Source organism: Ostrinia nubilalis, chromosome 17, assembly GCF_963855985.1.
Source record: "Ostrinia nubilalis chromosome 17, ilOstNubi1.1, whole genome shotgun sequence".
NCBI lineage: Eukaryota > Metazoa > Arthropoda > Insecta > Lepidoptera > Crambidae > Ostrinia > Ostrinia nubilalis.
This window is the reverse complement of record NC_087104.1, coordinates 7,164,884-7,187,715: the sequence shown is the minus strand read 5'-3', so window position 1 is coordinate 7,187,715 and position 22,832 is coordinate 7,164,884. Positions and strand designations below refer to the sequence as shown.

General features: G+C 39.1%; 1 protein-coding gene across 1 annotated transcript in view; it reads right to left on the bottom strand.

The window, feature by feature from the left end:
• LOC135079960 (uncharacterized) overlaps positions 1-22,832 on the bottom strand; it is a 134,337-nt gene that overhangs the window by 54,874 nt on the left and 56,631 nt on the right. The window contains exon 9 of the mRNA XM_063974605.1: positions 10,278-10,410. Coding sequence (XP_063830675.1) covers positions 10,278-10,410 — 133 coding nt within the window. The remainder of the gene's footprint in view (positions 1-10,277; positions 10,411-22,832) is intronic.

Sequence of the window (22,832 nt, the reverse complement as noted above, 5' to 3'; positions counted from 1 at the left end):
GAGTAATTAACCTATAGGAACTAAAATTAGAGAGACGCTTTTCCGAGAAAATGAGACAAGATTTGTGCTTAAGGCACTTAAAGTTATGTATCTTTCGAAAGGTAGTGTTCAAAGACATAAAGCAGTAAATACTTATGTACGTTTTTAGCTCTAGCTCTAGCTGATCCGGCGAACTTCGTACCGTCTAAAATATTCCTGCGCTCATCAGATATAATGTAAGATTCAAATGGTGACATATTTTTTGGAAATCAGTCCAGTAGTTTCAGAGCTTATTCGATACAAACAATTGAATCTTTCTTCTTTATAATATTAGTGTAGTAGTCTACACTGTATACTTACTACTGCTATTGACAGTACAGAAGCTGACAAAACAGAAATAATAGAGTAATAGATCTAGCGCTTAACAGAAACACGTCCTGAGGTATGGGAGCGGCACGGGAGGGGTGATTTTGACATATTATGAGACAGAGCACACAAATCATTTGACGTAATAAAAAATACACTCAGTTAAGCGCTGCAGCTATAGCATTTCCACAGCTAAGCGAACAGCATAAACCACCTTTCTTTGCAACAAGCTCTAACTAAGGGCACGTACCCCGCCGTAACTCGCGAGCCGTCTGTCCGGTCGCCATAAAGAAGGCGGCCAAACACTAGCCGCAAACACAGGCGTGGTGCCGCGCCTTACAAACACTCCAGCGATCATCCTCTATGGAACGAAAGCATATTTCTTGCTTTATTTGGGAATTAAGGGCGTTAAGAATGGGTACCCATTTTCCAGGCTTTTTCGGCATCAGTTATTTGTGAGACGCAAAAAAACTCTTTTTGTGAATTCAAAGGTATTATTTTATTCTACTACTACCGAGATCATTCAATAGGTGACGGCTCATAAGGTCTGTCAGTAGACTATTAAAATTATCTAACATAATAATAATGCGGTATTATTATAACTATGTCAATACTCTCTCGAAACTAAACAACGGAATATGCTAATGTTGCGAAAAAAAAGGAAACTGTTGAAGTGAAAATGCCTTTTCTGTACTCATTCAAAACTAATTTGAACTACATAAAGAAGATTAGCATTTTGGAATAGTTTATGGACCGTAAGACCAAAAAAAATAAAAAAGTATTGGGACTCAATAATTAATTAATAATTAATTTCAAATGACGTCACTTTTAACAGCGGAAAAGTCCCATGTTTTTCTCAGCAACATCGGGAGACATAGCCTGTATAGTGTGGCGGACCCATAATGAGATTTTAATTGAGGGCGTGGCGCGCTGATCCGTCGACAGATACGGTAACACGGTTAACTTCATCAGCCCGCGGGCGATTACGTTACCTAATGTAATTGTGCTGTTAAACAATCCGCCGGCATGTTCGGCGGCCCTAAGCGGTGCCCTTAACAACGACCTTTGTGATTATCTTGAGTCTTGACTTCCAGGTATTTTAGGTTAACTTAAATTTTCTGACCACTTCTCATCCAGATGTTCCCTAGTATGCTGTTGGGCGTGACAAGATTACTTGGAAGTATTCTACTACAATTAGTCATTAAATAATAATTTATACCATACACTGGTTACTATGGTTCTTTCCCGGATATTTTCAGCTATTATGGCCGACTGAAAAACGGAAAGGCTTTGTGTGAAAAAGCTATGACGACTCATTATTACAACAAAGCTTAAAGCTCGATTCTATCTAAAGCATAGTAGTATAATAACTTCTTGAATTTCAAGAACAAAGCACAAAACTAGATTCTAATAAGTATGTATAGGTAGAGCGAGGCTCCTATTGTTTGTATTGCAATATTGATACCAAACTTGGGACTGAGTCTATGACTGAAAAAGGGAACTTAGAGTCCTCGCACAAGACTGTCAATGGGCTGCCAATTTATTCAGTTCCACCGTCACACATGTAGGTACTAATCAAGATCTAGCCCAGCATCATCCGATCAAAGGTCCGTGTGCGCGGGCTCTTAGCAGCGATTAGACGGCGCCGACGCCGCCGCGGCGCCCCGGCGCCTGCCATCATTTGCATCTCGCCGTCACGCGTCACGGCGCGAGTCAACCGAGGCTTTACAAATTCAATGGCTTTCGAAGCGCTGAACGAACTAACATAATGAATTGAGACAGCACAAGGTGTCTTAGGCGCGTAAACAATATGTTAATATTTGGCGTCATATTAATTCAGATTAGAATTAAGATGATCAGGATGGCTGGCTACAGGTAAAGGCGTCATCAAAAATTAAACAGCAACTGTTTTGCAAAACAATTTTGAAAAGTTTTTGTAACGTATAAATATCATTACTTGCCTCAAGAGTACGTAGTTTGTCATAACGTGGACTGTAAATTTATTTTAGATAGGTACTTTATACTTTGTAATTATTTGATTTTTCGGCAGCTTGATTAAGAAAAGAAGTGTATGCTTATCCGAAATGTAATCACAGGCCACGAATCTAATCTCGATGATGAATATGACCAATCAGGGTAACTTGCTCGTAATTTCCCCTTTTCTACTTTAATAGCCAAGTAAGTGAGACCCGAGATATTTTAAAACTAGAAGTGAGTGAAAGAAACGAGACCAACAGTCGCACTACAGGTCGCTAAAGTGGGCGGGCCACGTCTTCTGGCGTCGAACACCGCCCAATCTGCGCTGTTGGAATATCAGCTGTCTTCGACGAGAATACACTGGGATGTGAAAAGACGTGCAGTGCTAATAACGCCCACGATCTACACTGGCTTTTCTTAAAGATTCGAGGAATGGAAACTTAAAAATATTTCCTTCAAAGTTGTTTTGCTAAACAAGTAATTTTCCATACAATTTCCTAATTTATTTCCTCAAAATGATCTATAATAATTGCTTTAATGACTGAAGTTATTATTTTTGTAAGAAGGAAAGAATGTGAAATCTTTTAAAATCAATTCACAATTATAATCAGCCAAACATTTGCTAAGAAAGAGATTTTTTACAAATTTAAGCGCTAATATAAGTCACAAATCCTTCTTCCTTTGTGCTCTACCAGTTTAGGCTCAAAAAATTCACCCCTTATTCTTATTATTAAAACCATCTTATTGATCTTATTTCTCCACCAAACACCCAAGAGTGTATCCAATAAAATATCAATTTATTTATCTTTGCGAACGAAGACGCAGGTACGCCGCTCGGTCATCCGTGAGTAACGCTCGCTAGCAGCCGTCACCGCGCATCGTCACGCTCGAGTGCGCCCGACACGCCTACCGCTACGCGCGTGCGATTACTTTTTGTAATTATCCAAGGATTAACAAATGAACTCTACTAAGGTTAAACAAACACTGAATAACAAGTGCTCGCGACAAACGTCAAAGCACATTCACACGGTCCATTGAACATGACGTTGTTTATGAGCAACCACACGTGATAAAGTTATTGAAGGTGGTGAAATGTTAATTTTGTGTAATAATTTCGCGTTTGAAATTTGTCACTGCGAGTTATTACGGTTGAATGAACAAACACACATAATATGACATGGAAAAAGATCATTTTTAGCCATTGGCAACTGCTAGTTGTGGAAATTTTTGGGGGGCCTTTGTCCATAGTGGACGGCATTTGGCTGAACCTTATGAACTGTTAGTTACACCTATCAAGTATTCTGTGCTATTTGACTATAGATTTAGGCTGACTTGCACCATCTTACTTTAACATTAACTATAATTATAACCAGTGTTTTTCGTATGGAGTTTAACAGAATTTTGTTTAAGTCAAAGGAAAATGGTGCAATCCAGTCTTAGTATATGTTTGTGTCTGGAAAAGTCGTTTCGAATTCTGCACTTATTTGAATTGCTATTTTAATGTACTTGACCGTATAAACAAAATCTACCGTAATTCAAAGACGATGGTTCCATAATTGCTATTGTAGGCACCTTAAAGATACCTTAACGGCCATTAAGTAATATCATAACTCATAATACAACTCCTAATTAATCCAATTAGCAAATTATACGGTAATATGCAATTTGATACGCCGTATCATTCCCCCATCATCCTAATTAAGGGTACGACAACCCAGAACATCAGCGAACTACTTTCAGCTATAATAAGAACATTGACATTAGGGCACGCACATAAGAAAACTGACCTCGGAGTGAATATACCCTCTAATCGAACTCGCGGCGAGGGGCCCGGGGCATAAATCAGGCTCCCCTAGCGATGACGCCCCGCGGAGCCTTCAATTTGGCACATCCTTAAAATGACACACGAGTAGCGCTCTAACGACGCCCCGTCAACACTTCGATGCTTTCTTATAAATAAAACACGCACGTATTACTTTGGATTAGCATTTTTAAAGTAATAAAGTTGGAGACACCCGCCGTCTTTAGCAGTTGGTTTAGTTAATTGAATGCAAACTCTTCGGGGTAGGCCAGTCTATTAGTAAATTAACCATGTTTCAATTTGATTTCGATAATATCAATCGATTTATTTACTCTGGCGTTGTTACTTATAATATTTATAACTTATCTTCTTTATTTAATCAAGCTCTCAATATAGGAGCTTTTTGTTAACGCGCTTTTTGTAGACACCACGGGTTCTTAGGACGAGAGCTTTGTTAGGTTTTTACTAACAGGCTACTGGTGATCAATAGGCTGGCCGTCATCTTGGACAGCGAATGTGTTAGCCAGAAGTATAATGCATAGCCTTTTGGAGTCATGTGCTAGGACCGTTGAAGATCCTTTAATTTTTTAGGTTGGTGTCCGTACTGTCCGTGACTTCCACTCGGCATGGCGCACACTGAAAACCAGCGTCGTGGCCTTCCCCACCATGGACCACGGCATATGCTGAGTAGATTCCCATTGCGATGGGCATCGCTGTTGTAACAGGGTGGCATTGCTCAGTTCACTTTTTATTTCCTTGTAATATTTATGTGCTATTTTCCGTCTTTTTTCCGTATATTTTCTTTATTCTCTATGTGATGTTCATCGTAATAAATATTTTTTTCTTTCTTTCTTTCTTTCTAATTAAGCTGGGTCATTTTTTTTTTCATATTTGGCGATGGCCAAAAGTTCTAGAGATATTTGTTCGAGGTCTATTTGAATCTTATTCCCGTCTCATCTCCACCATCACGTCTCTTATTCCCATCCATGTATCACCGATCAGCCGTCGCAGAGTGAAAGCAATCAGGGCGGCGTCGTAGACAAACTGTCGGGGTGGGCCTTAATTGGCGGTCGCCGAGATTTATGCGGGGCGCCGGTCGTCACGCGGCGATCTCCCGACCGCACGACCGACCCGCGATCGGGCCCTCCGCAAACAACGCCCCGGCACTTATTAACACATCCCGAAAAGTGTTGCGGGATCACCTATACAGACCGCAAACATCGTGGTCTCGGTCAGATTAAATAAGGTGCTGGGATCATTTTTGGGCAATGCTGGGCAAGGGCATCAGATAGGTATGGCCATGCACGAGTACTTGATTACGACAATGTGACAGTCCACCAGAATGTGTCACTATAGGTAGGTCAAGCGCTTCACTGAGTAAGTGCCTTTATGGAGCGGCACGGGAGGGTGTTTTTGTGACGGTTAAACGTCAGTGAGCCTTCAGATCTCCTTCAGATGTGTATACTCTGTCACGTCATACTGTTTCATTGTCACCCCTGCCATGCCACTCCCATACCCCAGGCATTGAATCAGTTAAGGTTAAGGACCTATAATCATCTGATTTTAACGTCGATAATGACTAAGATGCTGTTGCACAGAGGATGGCACATGGCGCCCATTCCATGCACATTCAACAATTTACCACACACATTACAAGTAGGTAAAGAATTCAATTAGGTAGACGTTTACCATGATGTGCCTACATATTATGTCTATAATTGTGATACATGCTATTTTGCAATAAAAATTAAAAGACTGGTCACTCTTCCTGTATGTCAACGCAGCCATTAAAAGCAGTAAAAGACATTGAATACTCTTATACAGGTTTGGATTTGTTAACTGAGAAAATGGATCTTTTTCTTCATTGCTTTAATTTTTTAATTACTTTTCTATATCTTAATGACTCCTATATTTATTTAGTACTCTAAGGCTTAGGGTCTAAGCGATAATAGCTAAGAAGAGTTTAGTGTAGCAGCCTACATAAATACACTTAAGCTTCGTTGCTGAAATAGAGTTATGCAAAGATATTTAAAGTATAAAAGGTATATAGAGTCTTTATAATGTCTCCAAGCCTATATGAGCCTCTTAGTACATAATTTAATCGTTTCGCCGTTGTCTTATGCATACAATATTGGATCCTTTAGTGTTCTTATTACATCATATTTTTATGTCACATGAGAAGGTAGGAAAAGAGTATGTTTTCCACAAAGAGAAAGTTCACAGGGAACTAAGTAAATTGTAAGGAACTAGGTCTCCTTCCTATCTAATTTGGTTTTTAAAGACAAGGGTGCATGTTCTTGCTTTTCTAGCCCACATTATTAGATGCATATAAATTGTATTTCTTGTGGGGCACATAAAAAGCTCTCAAAGCGAGCTCAATAGTTATACATATTTGAACGGGTATGTTTTAAAAAGGTTTTATACATTAAACGTTTAACTATAGCACAAAAGTTTTATAGATTAAAATCTGCTATCAGATGTCGCCAAGCCCCAATGACAATTAGAAATGTGACACGGCATGGAGTAGCTGGTAATACAGCAATCAAGGACAAGTTACGACTTCAAAACTAATAATGTTAGAATGATAATTATATCACTCTTCAATGACAACTTAGAATTTATTGTAGGTAACGGATATTGTATATTACCTACTACTTAAGCCAAATCGAACTCGTCACACTAGTGCCGCAGCAAAAATACCCAATACGTATAGGTATATCGGCATCGACACACTCGAGTCTTGTGTATCCAACTCTAGAAACTATGTGGTGTTTAGACGCAGCAAAGGTCTCTAGACGACGTTGTTTTTGCGGGGTCGGGCCGGGGCGGGAGCCCCCTCAAGGCGACGGGGGTAAAACGGTGCCGTTTTCAATTTGCTTTATTTGCGCTTGTTTTAATAGCGCTCACTCCTTATTGCCCGTACGGGCGACCAGCCAAATTGCTTCGTGCCTGGACGCCTTTTGATTAAGAAGCCGCACGGAACTAGGCGTAAAAACAAAGTGCCCGGTGTTTGCTGGAGTGAGACATCCCGATGGGTCGCCGTTTTTGCTGATCGATTTCATTATTGTTTCTTAAATACGAAGAAGGCACTTAAAATTACATAGGTGCGTTGGACATATTTGCATAATTATATGTCATTGTACGATTGGCGTTGGGTTTTTGTTATGAACACAAGTACCTACCTTCCAAGGTAAACACGACATAATATTTTGATCATTACGTACCGAACCGAAACACATTCTGTTATGTGCTTCTATCGACGTAGGTATGTAATACCACGGACATTATTATCAACACGCAGTACCTACAGAATTAAATCAAATATCCAAAGTCAAAACGTGCCCGCACAAAACGCGTCATTTGATTAATACTCAATAAAGCTTTGCCCCAGTATTATCGATTTTATTGTCCAAATATTTCACATATAACCGATCAAACAGTAAACAAACGAGTGGCACACAGCCGGCGCTTGTAAACAAATATCCACGTCACATGAAATAATGAGCTGAGCGCAAACATGGTAGAAGATATTATGTAAACAAGCAAAGGTACAAGTACAGGTACAATTTGTGGTGCACGGCTCATTCAAGCTTCGGCCAAACCAACGCGTCGGCGATGGCGATGACGACCACTGCGCCATAGACCGCTGCGACAATGAAAGGACGCGTTGATGTGAACTCATCGCTACAAATTCATACACGACATCTGCCGGGCTAGGATGCGCGCCGTGATAAAATCTTATCGATGATTTTAGACTTATCGTGTAAAATCGATAAAATGGCGTGATAAAAGCTTATCGTGGCGCGCATCCTGGGCGGCTAGGCCTGCATCGCCATCATGCAAGCAGACTGCACGCGTTGCTATGACCGAGCCTTCAGTGTTACCGCATGTGTCAACACTGCTGGTCTGTCGGCGATCATTGTGTCACGGTGACAAATCGATTAATTTAATTATGGCTGTTAGGGGCTGTGGGACAAAGGTTTTTGTCCCTATCGGTTTGTCTGTGACGTGAAATACGCGCAGCGGTTTTGTCAATGGCTAGAACTAATAGCTAAATAGATATTTCAACCAAAAGCTCATTTATAATCTCCAAAAAACTTTTCTCTTAAATAAAACGGACGTTTAGAATAAATGCTAACTGACAATTGAAAATGAAGCATAGGTACATGATTTAATTAAAAGCGTATATGTAGATAAATATAATTGTTTTGTCACAACAAGTCGTCTGTAGACAATGTGCGATTTCCCAAGAACAAGTCTAGCCACAACATTCGGCAAAAAGATTTTTAGATACTTATCTAAAAATCTCTTTCGAACTGTTGATGCTTATCACAAATAATATTAACCTTTGACTACATACTTACCTACTTACAATATTTTTATTTTCCATTTGGATGGACTACATTTTAATATTTGAGCAGCTTAGTAAACTTCAAAGAAAATAATGAATACTAACTTTTGCCAAAGTACGCCGATAAAGTGTTTATGTGCCACTTAAATGCGAAGTGGTCGTCAGAATGTAATTTTTACTTATTAAAACATCTCATAAATCCTCCAGATAAGCTATGGTTTAAACCCAAGTAGCGGTTAAGTATTACTCGGAAGTTGACATCAGAATTTAAAGAAAATAAATGACGACTTAAAAGGCCACGAAATATATTATAACGAATGTTGGCCAAACAAGATTGTCCAACGTTGGCGCCATATCATTTTAATAAGCAAATTAATTTTCACGTGCCAAATATCGGTGTGCTTTTCAATAAACTGAAGGCCTATCACAGTTTCCCACTAATTGGGAAGCCATTTTGTTTTCCAGTCTGAAACTGCAATTTATCCTTCGGAATTTAAAAGCTTTTTGATGTGTAATTAACTGTGTACCTACGGCGGACAAAATGATAATCAGAGGTTATTGAAATAAAGTCATTCATGGCGAATATGAAAAGAATTACACGGTATGGGACGGCAACATTTAATAACGCCGGAATTAACCGATACTTACTACTTTATGTAAGCGTATACGCGCTTTCAATTAAGTATTGCCGTATCTATACTAATATTATAAAGCTGAAGAGTTTGTTTGTTTGTTTGGTTGAACGCGCTAATCTCAGGAACTACTGGACCGATTTGAAAAATTCTTTTTGTGTTGGATAGCCCGTTAGTTCATTTTTTTTACAATCATGTCATTTTAAAGACTATCATACTCTAGGGGCCTCCACTTAACCTCGGAGTGGGTGCCCGCTGCGTGCGCTCGCCTAACAATGCATAGTAATGCATGACGATCATGCCGCGGGCACCTGCTTGCGCTGTATGTATATACATACATAAACTCATTTTCGCGCGAGAGTTTTGGCGGAGGCCCTTGAGGTAGTGGGAGTAGTCTTGAGGAAAAGCTCCTTCTCCCACGGCCAGTGGCATGCTAGAAGCTTGGTGATTCTAGCACCCGTAGGAAAAAAAAAGTTTACCAATAATACTGCGGTAGGTGTAGTTTTCGATTTCGTTGTAAAAAGATAATACCACCGATCAAAGGCCGAGCTGCATATTCATAAAATACAAGAAAAAAATATTTTCATGTTTATTTAACCTTTAAGATTTTTATATTTTATAAGTATTCAAACATTTAGATAATAACGTTAAAAACATTTAAAAATCGTATGAGAACGTTTTCGACTTCTCCGCGGACGAAGTCGCGGGCGAAAGCTATTTGTAAAATAATTAGACTAAATTATTAAAAGTGCCTACCCAAAGTCATTATTCCACGCGGACGAAGTCGCGGGCACAGCTAGTTTACTCATAAAAATAATGCGACGAAAACGTTTTTCGAAGCTACAGATTTTTTACACAGTTTTTAGCTAAGTTGAAATGGTATTTCCATTGGAAGCCCGCTTTGCTCATAGCACTTTGCTCACAGCACTACCGATATTTAATTAGTAATACAACGGTAAAATAAAGATTGACCGTGCTACCACTCACTAGTTAGTAGTGCTACCGGTAGGGCAAACGCAAAGTACGAGGTGGGTGTGGAAGAATGGTAAATGGTTAAAAACCACTGACCTAGTTAAGATAGCGGGAAGCCGCTATACGCAAACGGCCTATGTCCGGCAGTGGAGACTCATTATGGTCATGGTTATGTTCGTATTTTATGCTAAAGACTTACCTCAGCCAATGTCTCTTAGCAATTGCAGTGTGACAGCAGATCGCGTCGTACTGGTCCGCGATCCACACGATGAGGATGATGTAGAAGGCCGTCGTGGTGTCGTTGAAAAACTCCGACATGATGGCTTCCATACCTGCGGACAAACAGAATTACCGTTCAGAATTATGTAGACACCTTAGTGCTGTCAAAATGCTGCTCCGATAGATTCTATATGACAATGGAGACTATGACATCATCCGAACGCGAACTCAATTGACTAGCATCAACCTAATTGCTGTGATTTTTAAGAATTTATTCAGAAAATTTTGGTATGTTAATGTGAAACAAGGAAAATTTTTGCTTTAAAAATATCATACTTCTACGAATTTTGTGTTGAGAATATTTTGAAATAACTAATTAATCTTTCTGAACATACAATCTTGCATACAATCCACCTTTGCTTATAATCTTGCAGCTAACACCCTGCACCCGAAAATGAGACACGATTTCGTCTGAGACAAGGTGCAGACGTATCACATTACGCGATAACGGTACTCGAGCGAATAAGCGCTACATCTCCGGAATGAATCGGTCGGGTCGTCGCGGTAATAAGCTCGCATCGGTTCAGGATCTAGCGTTGGCAGTGTCGACACCTAATTAGCTTCACTCAAGATACATATCTGGTGAATCTCTGGTGTGTATCATTTCGCTGTTCGGTTGAGAGCAGCGGTAGTAATATTTCGGGCTTTGTTAAATATTCTATTAAAACGATATTACTGATGTTTAGCTCTAAATAGCTATTTGAAGATTGCAAAACAAATACTTTATTCATTACTTTTGTAAACGAATGAAATGAAAGCAAGAATTCTGGTTTCAGGTCCGTTATATTGTTTTAACGAAAGCATTGTCGACACTTAGGCTGGGTTGCACCGTCTTACTTAAATTACAAAAAAAAAACTTCAAAAAGTCTCTCAAACTCCATACAAAAACACCAGTCATAGTTATAGTTACGGTTAAATTTAAAGTGGTATTTACAACTGAGACTATTTTCTTCATCTGCAAAATTTAAAGTCAAAAAGATCTAAAACAAGTCTAAAATAGATGGTTAAATCTATTTCCAGACTGCATTAAAGCAGACCTTATAAATCGTATCTCACATCGCGACCGAGCGGAATGAATCGGTCGGGTCGCTCGGCGGGCGATAATAAGCTCCTACCGGGTCGGTTCAGGTTTCGGTCGTTAGCGCGTAATTGTCGACACCTAATTAGCCCGGAGCCCGGAGCCGGATCCGGTGCGGTGTCGCTCTCACACATGACCCGTTGGTTTTAACTCGTCGGCTTCCGCGGCCGGTGATATATCTTATGTTTTTTAATTCTTTCCAGTTTTAGATGATACTTAAGTAACAATCGTAGTCTCAAGTCATATTATTAATAAACCTATGATCGAATTTTGAGCTCTATTTTTTATTAATAAAAGCTTTTTCTAAGCTTTTCGTTTAATTGTTGTTTTTTCATATTTTTAGTGGGTCCCATAGGTCCAATAGACTTATTGAAAATCGCAATTTGTACATGCACAGCTAAAACTTCATTCTCTCTGTCTACATCCTAAGAATTTGAATGGACAACTCAAAAACTTTTAGGGCGCAAAGGACACAGAATAGCGCTATCCAACAGTAAGTTTGTCTCAAACTCCGTACAACCCGGCCGTATTAAGTGTCAAGCGCAGCAAATTACATATTCTCGGCGCAGCTGTCTGGTCATAATTCAAAAGCAGGAATTAATTGAGTGTAGGAGAGCGGACACGACTAAACGTCGCCGGGCCGGAGTCGGAACCGAGTCGGACTTCCGATCGGGTAACGTGTTTATTGTATCAGTGTCGCTGTCCTCATCAAAATGCAAATGAGGCCGGCCGCGGCGCCGGACAGCCCGTATTGAGTTATACCCCGCACGATATTCGTGTTCCGAAATTTCAACGCCTAAATTTTGAATGAAATCGAGACAACTTGCGGGCCGAATGCCCAATGCAATCCGGGCGGTGATTAGAACTCGAATGCGTAATATGGTTGTGATTGGATTGAATATATCTGACAAAACATAAATAATCAACTTTCCAACATAACAAAGATATTGTTTTCTACCTGCTTTGACAACTAGAGGTATAATAAGCGTGATTTCTATATCATGTTACTAGACCTATTCTCATAAGAACCATGGTTTTTCTACGTCAAATCTTTTTTGTGAGATACCTACTTAATTTATGTAGTTTTAAATGTTAAACTTGTAAGGTATGTACAATGTGTGCACGATACGTTTTTAGTTGGCCTATTTAATTTCAACATTCCACATTCAACCCCGTCACTAAACTTTACTTCCCTCAAACTGTGTTCGACGAAAAGTCAACAACATTGACGTCCAGTACGGCTAGCACGAAAAACTTTCGAGTTCAAATCGTTTGCGTACTCGAATCGCCATCAAAAGATTTAGTAAGAAAACTACAACAGCGCCCTTGTGAACGTGTCGTAAAGTGAACTTAGTATGAGATGTGGTTGCACGAAACTTATTTTGAGAATCAAAATTTTCACGTTATCGTTTAATTCGAAGATTGAGTATCGAATTTTATCGAATAGGTACGCAAACGTATCGAAGACGAAAGTTGTTCATGCTAGAGGTACAGAAGTCACCGTTACCTATTCAGCGGAGCATGCGACGTAATCCAGAGTGAGTCGAGTAAACAAATTACCGGCGGGTCGGACCAGCGACGTGCCGACAACCGTGCGCTATTAATTTTAATTCCGCCGCTAGACGGAGATCGCCGAAGATGGGCGGGAGGCACGCGCGAAACTGTTAAGGAGTGTATTCAAATTGAGCAGAGGTCATCGGCACAGTTTGCAGCAATCGGGGGCTACTTGGACTTATTTGGTAGTATTTATTTTAACGTTTTTACGTGTCAGATTGCAGTGGGAAAAATTTATTGCATAGGTAATGCAATCACCATTACCTAAGGTATCTTTAAAATGAGCTATATAGACTTTAGTGCATGACACACGCTCGGAAAAGTTATGCTGAGCGAGGATTAGAAAATACATATTTTATAGGGAATTAGGGGCATACGTGGCATCATTTAAGCTCTATGATAATCGTCGAGAGTCAACATAAGTCTGTTAGTTCAGAAAAGACCGGAATGAAATCCTACAGGTGACTGAAATTTAGATTTTTGAAAACCTTAGACAAAGCTCAGAATCAAATCTTGCAATGTTACTGTTGATGCGAAAGCTCCGATGTAAATGCACCTTACGTCAAATTGGTCAGTATAAAGTGGCTGCTGTTATAATATAGTATGTACAAATGAGTAAAAAATTATTGGTATGTCTGTGCCAATAATTTTGATACCGGCGCTAGACGAAGATCGCCGAAGATGGGCGGGAGGCACGCGCGAAACTGTTAAGGACTATATTCAAATTGAGGGCATCGGCCCAGTTTATGCCGATCGGGAACGCCTGGACTTATGTTCGAGAAACGGCTTTAGAAGCTGCTTGAACTATGTAGTTTATTTTGAGCAAAATTGTGTCTACAAGATGTCAAAAGATAATTAATACTAGGCTTCCAATTGTTAATTCTATCTATTTAAAGATGTTTTACTTAGTTTATACTTTATACACGTACCTATTATTGTACTGAAAATATAATACTAAAACTAGAAACATTCGTCCATCAGGCAGTTTTATAACATCACACTGGAAAAATTGATGACTGACCTATTTTAGTATTTCAAAAACAAATCCAATTTGGTTAAGTGTTATCTTTTGTCATTACTTAAATAGAAAAATATTGTGAGCTTTTTTGTTCATTTATAATATTTGCTAAGTACCAGTTTTATCATAGTATTAAGCAACACGCAAGTCACTTTGAATTTAAGTAACTAAGTTAAATTAATAGGCTCCCTAAATTTTCAGGCACCAACTAAATACAATCACAATATCCATTATCTGCCTACTTTGGTGAAGTAATATGAGCTATCGTTTATCCCAAACATAAGGTAATACCAGGATATCCGACATCTCTGAGGTAATTGGAAAACGGAATACATTTCATCAGTCAGGAACAGGCGAGGCTGCAGGTGGTCGCGGGCCGCTGCGTCCGACGCGTGTCCGACGGGGGAACATGTTGCCAATGTTTATAAGATATGCCTGAATAAATCAACTTTTGTGTGCGTTACAATGTAAATTCAACACGCAATATTTTTGAAATATTTATGAATAAAGTACTAGATATTTTAAGCAAAAAATAATGGCCTGTGTGCAAATGAATTTTGAGTCTGCAGCGTTGCTTTGACACTATGTTCTTATTTTCGTGTTTACTTGGTCTTTGCTTCCTGAATCTCTGTAAGAGTGCAAGCAATTGATATTCAAAAATATACATAAAATATTTTCTTCTAATAGCAAACAAAACATCATCAACAACTTTTAGAAGTCACCAACGAAACTGGCAACGAATACGAGTAAGGTTAAGGTACTTTGTTCTTTGTCCAGGTAGAGTATACAGCCGACAGCACATCAGACTATGCATTTTTGAAGCAAAACAGTACTTAGTTATTAAATTTTTAGCGTTTAGAGTCGCATCTCAAAAATTTAATAACTATGTAAAAGAGCTGTTTCATCTTAACTGACAGTTAAATATTTGCAACAATATTTCTGTTAGATGTAGGGTAGGTATACTTAACATTGATGAAACAAACGCTGGCTGTAACAGCGTATTACACTTGAAAATTTCGACGGGTTCATCCAGTGTCTAAGTAGCTCAGTTGGAAGAGCAGTCGCCCGGCAAGCGGAAGGTCGTGGGTTCAATTCCCGCCTTAGGCAGTTCGATTTTTTCAAGTTATTTATAATTTTCAAAACAGTACTTATCCCAACTACACAAGATGCAGTGTTCAGCTGGACGTGCTGTACATTTATAGCAGTGCAGTGCAATCCCAGTGCATAAGCCGGGCCTGTAAGACGCACACAAATTGTTACTTCCACTTGCTAGGTTTAATCAAGGGGGACACCCGCCGCGTCGGTGCGCGGACGGTGCAAATTGAGAATAATGGACGCCACCGGTTAAGGCAGTGGCACCCAACCTTTTCTATCTGGGGGTATTCCTCGAAGCGCACCCATTTTGAGGCGCACGTGAACTATTGCTCGAAGCGTACCTTACCTTTTTTTGCGTCGGGAAATGCTTTGCGCATACCCACTGGCTGATAGGGACAGTCAGTTAGTGGGTTATGTTGGACTCTCCCCGTTGCCCAGGTATATCATATTCATCTTAGTAAACATAAAGTTTAAAATATTTTAAATTAGTAAACAGGTGCGCTTTTATGAATAGTTTAAGTGCGTTTAATTAGAAGCGCCTTAAAATAGGTGCGCTTCAAAGAATACCTCCTTTTCTGGACCAAAGACCACTTGATTTCTTTAATGTTCACAGAGACCATGCCATATAAAAAATAAGCAAGACATATTTATTTAGAAAATCAAATACCCAATCGAGTTATGTATGAATGTGATTTTACAGAAAAATGTACAACTATGGTTATTTTTTTTCAGAGTCATCGATAGATACGCTTAGTGCGAGCTGGCTGCTGCTTAGCTTATCCTAAAAGTAAAATTTCTTATTACTCAAACTCTGTCATGCCACGCGGAGGGGTGTCCTGCGGACTACTGGTTGGGAACCCCTGGGTTAAGGGTAGTGGCAGATCTGATAGCGCGATTGCTCTTTCTTATCTAAAGGGATCAACTTTTCGGCGGTTGATTGTGTTTATTGTTGCATGTTAGTCTTCCCACGAAAGTGTTATTTTGGCTTTAGTACTTTTTTCAGCTATGAACTTTCATTATTTAAAGGTTAGACTTTAACCTGTTTAATATTAAGGGATATCTAATGACGCTTTTGCTTTTGTATTTATTTGGAGTTTTTACCAGACGATTGTGTTTATGCTTTGCTTAGCATGTAAGTAACGACGTGAATTACTTAGGTAAATGAAATATGCATTGATACACAAAGGTGAATTCTTTGCTTCTTTGTAGTCTATCCCGAAAGAATATGATATAGAAAATACGACTCAATATTCACTATGAAAAGGCTGCGAGGGGATATATTTTTTTCGAGCATTTATAAAACAAAAATAACCTTCAGACACTAGTCACTACACTACCGTTGGACATGGACAGCTCGTTAGAGCAGTGATAACTCCTGTGATGGGAGATAAGATTACAACGCAACATGCCACAGGAAATGACAGCAGAAGCGATGTTTTCCGACATGTTTTTATAGAGAAGAAATGTAGTCAAAGCGTAGGGCATTTGATGGTAAGTTATCATCTTCCTATAGACACTGAAATATCAGAAGATACATTTTTTTAAACTTAAAACTTATCATAAAAGAGATAAGCCTGATATACCTAATATTTAGTAATAAGTAGAGCTTTTTATTTCGTTATCAAAACTCATCTGTTATATTTTCCTCTTGCAGAGATTTGGCCGCTAATTACATACTTTTCCGTATATTCATAAAGGGTTTAAATTTTGCAGGAAATGCAACTCTGGTAACAGTTGTGCGTATCTTACATAAGCATGTTACAAAAGCGTGACGAACTAAACTAAGACTAGCGCACCCCGTGGCCAGTTTCGGCTAAGCCGTGCATCGGTGATCCGCCTTTACAATTTCGTTAGCAAGCAAGGAAATGCTACTGGTGACAGTTAAATTGTGCAGTTGTGCATACGTTACATAAGCATGTAAACTAGACAACCGTAACGAACTAGCAAAGACTAACGCGGGCGGCGAGTATCGGCTAAGCCGTGGCATGTGCCTGCGTTTACAACGTTAACGCGTAAGGAAATAATGCCAGCACACTGTTGAAATTGTATGTTACATAAGCATGTTACAAAGGCGTGACGAACTAGCGCGAACTAGCGCGGACTAGCGCGCCCCGCGGCGAGTTTCGGCTAAGCCGTGCATCGGTGATCCGCGTTTACGACCTCGTTAGCGCGTAATCGCGACGCTGCACGATCCGGATTACGCCTGTGCATTATTAGTGTTTTTATTGATTCACTCGGCTGCCGTCGTAAACTGAGATTATTATTCGCGACGCCCCCGCCCGCTTCCCCAAACCCCCCGCGGCCCTCAGCCCAGTTGTTTTGTTACTTAATCGCGACGATAACAACATTTAACGACGGCTAGGTGACTGGCGAAATTCCGCTCCGATGTTTAGTGCTCATTCTATTTTCATTAACCATTTACCCACTTAATGATCCGGATCCTAAGGGAGTGATTCAATGACTTGAACCCATAAAATTAAACCTTAGCGTGACCTGTACAAGTACAATCGATTGACGTGCTGAGATTTTGCTTAATTTATTTGCTCTTGGGTGAAAGACGAGACACTAATTTAAGAGCGTAGTTATTTTATGTCACTCGAATTCGAAAAGGGGGTTTATTTTATTGATTTCAATTTGGGTGTGCAATAAAAATGACGTTACGGAGATGGCTTCATATTACCTATGTTCAACTAAAAATATTAAGTTCAACTTATTTAGAATTTTACATAATTAAAATACCGGTTTAAAAATGTACAGCACTATTTTCAATAAATGAATGCTAGGAATTATTCAACTGAATAAAAAACATTTTTGGGATGTATTTCATTGCATACCTCTGAATGTAACATGTACCAAATTAATACTGAAAAGTGGATTGATATGGCTACAATATCGATAAAACGTTACACTGTCAGGTGTTACCGAGCCGAGAGCGAAACAACGATAATTAAATATGCTTATTTTGTATCAGAATCAATTTGTAGGGCGAATGCAGGTCAATGAAGTTCGGGTTAATTGTAAAATAAATAATCTGAATTAAAAAATGCACGTAATTTGTCTATGCCAGTAATCTTCATAATCAAGTAAGGGATTAAGTTAGGCAGACGACAAACTTTTTATAGCTAGAACAGTCTACAGTCTTACAACTCTACATTATAAGATGGGGTAACTTATGGACCAAAAGATAGAAGTTGTGCGAGATTGACTTTTTTAAGAGTTTTTAACGGCTTTTTTGTGTTTCTCAAGACAAGTGTTTGCCGCAATCGCCAATGTCTATTCACTCTAGGCTATCTTCCGCTATTATATTAAATAATAGACCAACAATAAGCCTAATCCTGCACCCAGTTTAGGCGGTGCAAACTCTGTAACCAGCTAGCCCGGCCTAAGGTTAACGCATGTTAATAGAACCCATGTGCCGCTTTGTGCATGAGATGCTTATCTTCATTACACTATAAATAACAGCTGAAGACGGACAAAGCTTATTACAGTTCAACATGAAGAAACAGAGCTGTATTTTCCACCATTATTCGCATAATACACTACAATAAGCCTAATCCTGCACCCAGTTTAGGCGCCTACAAACTCGGTAACCAGCTAGCCCGGCCTAAGGTCGATGCATGTTAATAGAGCCCATTGTGCCGCCCCGTGCACGAGATTAGCCGCGGCCGAGATGGCCAATCTGTACCTTGCCATACATCTCAATTTCCATAAAGATATAAGACCTCCATTTTACAAGAGTTGAATTTTAAAACGAATAAGCTTACGTAATTCCTTTTTAAATATTGCCTCATTTAGATCAAATTAAATGGATGAAAGCGTCAATTTGCTTATCAAACAAAATATAACTTTTAGTTACACACGTTACGGTTGGATAGATATATCTGACAGATAAAGTGGCCGGTAATTAGCAACGCTCATTTATTACCTATTGAACCGAGAAAACGGGCCAATGAATAAAACTAAAGCCATTGTAAATAAAACATAATTCTAATGCTGAAAAGACAATAATTAATTATCACAAAACCAGATTAGGTCACAAAAACAACGAAACAAGTAGCTATAAAAAAGCAAAGAGTATTTTATCGACTCAGCATCTCACCATTTCAAAGTCAAACATTCAAAAAACACCTGGAAACAAGCGAATCGTGTAATTCAGCTTATTGGCGTGCCAACCCCTGGCTGCCGGGTGGAAGAGTCAATCATTACCCGCCGAGGAGGTTAATTTCGGTAATCCGCTTTGGCACTCGCCTAAAATCTGCTCTCTGCCCTCTGTCGAGCAGATTACAGTGCGCGCACAATGCCTCGCTTTGGTGGCAATGATGGGTTATTCGTTTATACAGCACAATGTTGCAGTCTGTGTTAAAACAGCATTTTTTTCCATGAAATGTATAAGTATTAAAACGATTTCGTTCTTTTAAGTGGCGTTTTGAGCGAAGTAAGTTAATTTATTTAACAGAACACAATGTAATGAATGTTGCATGAGTTTTTTGGTACAAAGAATATGGCAGACGGATGAATGATCATAAATATGTACAAACATATAAGAAACAGGCAAAGTAGAAAAGAAGTAGGTACATAGAGTGAAGTTTAAAATTTATTCAGTGCTTCAAATCTAAGCAATATTAATATCCCACGGTACGCCATCACAATCTAGTTAGTGATATTGCATGGTCACAAATCCTTCAACAATAAAATCAACCAAATTCCCAATACTCCGAATGGGAACAGCTTTGGCGAATACGGGTCATATTCGGACGAATCGAACGTAGCGCACGGTGAAAATAACGGGTGAGCCCTAAATTGGGCCAGCGTTTCAGCAGGCACTAATGGCAAAAGTGGATCAGCGAGGCCAGCCTATATACCTATGGCTAGGGCCGAACAAGGTTGGTAGTGGCTAGTGATGTAATCGACTATAATATCAGTATTCTATTAACGATTTCAGAAACTTAACATTGTCATAAAACGAATAACCTAATAAAAAGTTACACACTTGATGAGCAATAGTTTAAAATAACGTTTCCATTTAAAACTACACTTAATTTTTACACATGTGTTCCACGAGCGTGTAACTTTTATTAATAGAGGGGTCAATAGCAATGGACATTTTTAACCAACTTCAACAAAAGAAGGAGGTTCTCAATTCAGTTGGTATAATCTTTATTAGTATCGATTTGCTCTTTCATGACCTGAAAGATGAGTCATTTTTGATTTCAAGTTCCAAAAAAGGCAAGGACTCTCAGACACGATTTAACAAACCGATAGCTGAAATCGATGAAAGATCGATCAGAATCGAGTCAGCAGGCGCTATCCAGGTGGCACCGTGGCCGGTCGAATCAACATTTGCCGACGGATCGAATTACCGCCGCGCGTCACCGTAACGTAATTGATTCAGCGTCTGGCCGGCCTTTTTGTCTCTGGCCCGGCAAAAATTTTAAATCCATCATCGCTAATTCGATATTCTCAGTACGCTGCGCTTTGGGCCCCGGGAGCGGGCGTGATTGATACACTTAAGCATAACGGTGTTTACACGGCGGTGAAGTTTACGGGTTGCGCGTGTGCTTCCACTTTACTTTTTTCGTAGCTCGTAGCATCGTAGCTTTCAACTTTACTTTTTTCGTAGCTCGTAGCTTCTCATTTTTTAGCGTTGCATCATAATCATACTATGTCATGGTTTATTTTGCTTTAGACTTTAGTTACTTGGCTAGTACGATGTTAAATAACAAACTTTATACCGACGAAGTATGTTTTGGCACAAACATTACTATGAGGTCTCACAGTGCGCGTGGACGCACAGGTTGACATAACCAATCACAGAGCTCTATTCAACGTTGTGCGTTCGAATTGCTGTTTCACTTAAGAAAGCATCGTTTGTGAATACGGGCGATCATGTAGCGTCCTTACTAGAAAATTTTCGATCAGGATCAGACTGTCTTCTACCTTTCACCGCGCTTCACATCCAAGCTAATATGAATAATCCACTTCTATAGTCAACATTAAGCAGCACGTAACATTCGTACACGCTAAATAAAACCTAGAACACATCGGGATGCGGCCCGTGCGCAACTCACGTGCAATTGAACGCCATGCGACGTGGAAACAGATACGCGCGAGACCGTTTTCATACCGAGACGTGCATTTGTATCGAGAAATGAGAATATTCAGACATCGAGACGGATCGAACGAAGCAGTGCATGTTGCTAACGCATCGCAGACAGCGCGGCATTGGAACTTATAGTATTCCTGGATATTTACAGTAACATCAGTGAGAATTTAAAGATAAAGATAAAGATAAAGATACATTTATTTGTTCAAACATGTGTACATAAGGTGTTAAGTCAGCATTTAAAATGGTATCAACATGTCGTTAAAAAAAAGATTCGAAGTCGCGACAAAGAGATGCTTCTGTGTCATACACATAGTAATCACATACTAGTAGTAGTGTGAAGTAGAGTGAAACAAAACTATTTCAATAGGAATCAATAAACTAGAACTGATAGATGAAATTCAATTGTGCCCAAAAATAGTTCTATAATACAAAGCCCCAAAGAACAACTTATCACTGAACTAGGCTTTGTAGGTACCTAACTATTACATTCATGCGATTTTATTTCATTTCATTGTATTAATATCAATTAAAGTCAAAATTTCTTTATTTGTATAGACTAATAAATAGTACTTACAAATCGTCAAATATTTTGCTCTTAAGGAGCCTCTACCTACATGTCTCATAATCTTTTTACCCTACCAGCGTTTCGAGACCAACATTTGGCAAGTGCTGAGAAGAATTGATTGACCTTTACTCGTGTAGGTACAAAGAACATTTTCTTCGGTGTAAATAACAAACTCCCTTCACCACAATAACACGATAATTCCATTTTGTAAAACCATACTGCACATGTTATAACTGACCGCGTTCCAGTAAAGCAAATGTCACAAATAAACTCCTATATTAGTTTTATAAAGGAAACTGTATGCATTTCGAAATGAAAAACCAGGACGATACCTGAGGGACGCAAAGAGCAATATTGCTGAATTCGATTTAAACTATGATAGGTTTCAACACGGGCGAAATACCAAGGAGTCTGCAATAAAAATTATGAATACGGATTAGACAACAGATGAAGCCTTCAGAACTTTAGATTTGCATGGTTATTTATGCAGTCCAAAGCTGCATGGTGTACGGAAAAAGACAATAATATGATCGAGAGTTTTTTAACGATTTGCATTTGTTTTTTCCTTCACTATTTCTGCATTTTTCTACAAGCTTAATAATGTCATATTCAACACTATTTTTACTTTGTAAACTTCGTGAGAAAATCTATACAGTGCCGCTGCTCTGAAGGCTGTCGCTTACTTCCGGTGGAGGCGGATGTTGTCAATTTATACACTGATTTAATTCTTAGCGGTGAAAGGTGCTGATGCTACGAGATGTAGGTACTGACCTAGATACAAGGCTTGGTCTTTTGGTCTTGTATTTTGCCCCCATCTGTCTCTTGGTGATATTTTATTTCAATGTATTTGATGAGATAAAAACCTAATTTGTTATCTCAATACTGTTTTATAATTATTGTGGTCATATGTAGCATTTAAAACAAAATGGAGCACAAGCGATATCTATTTCCATATTTTCCAAAAAAAAAAAAACAATAAATTAATGTAACAAAAACGTAACCTGAATACGACAGAATGCGACGTGAAAATTTATAGGAGAAAGATATAGGTTATAACTT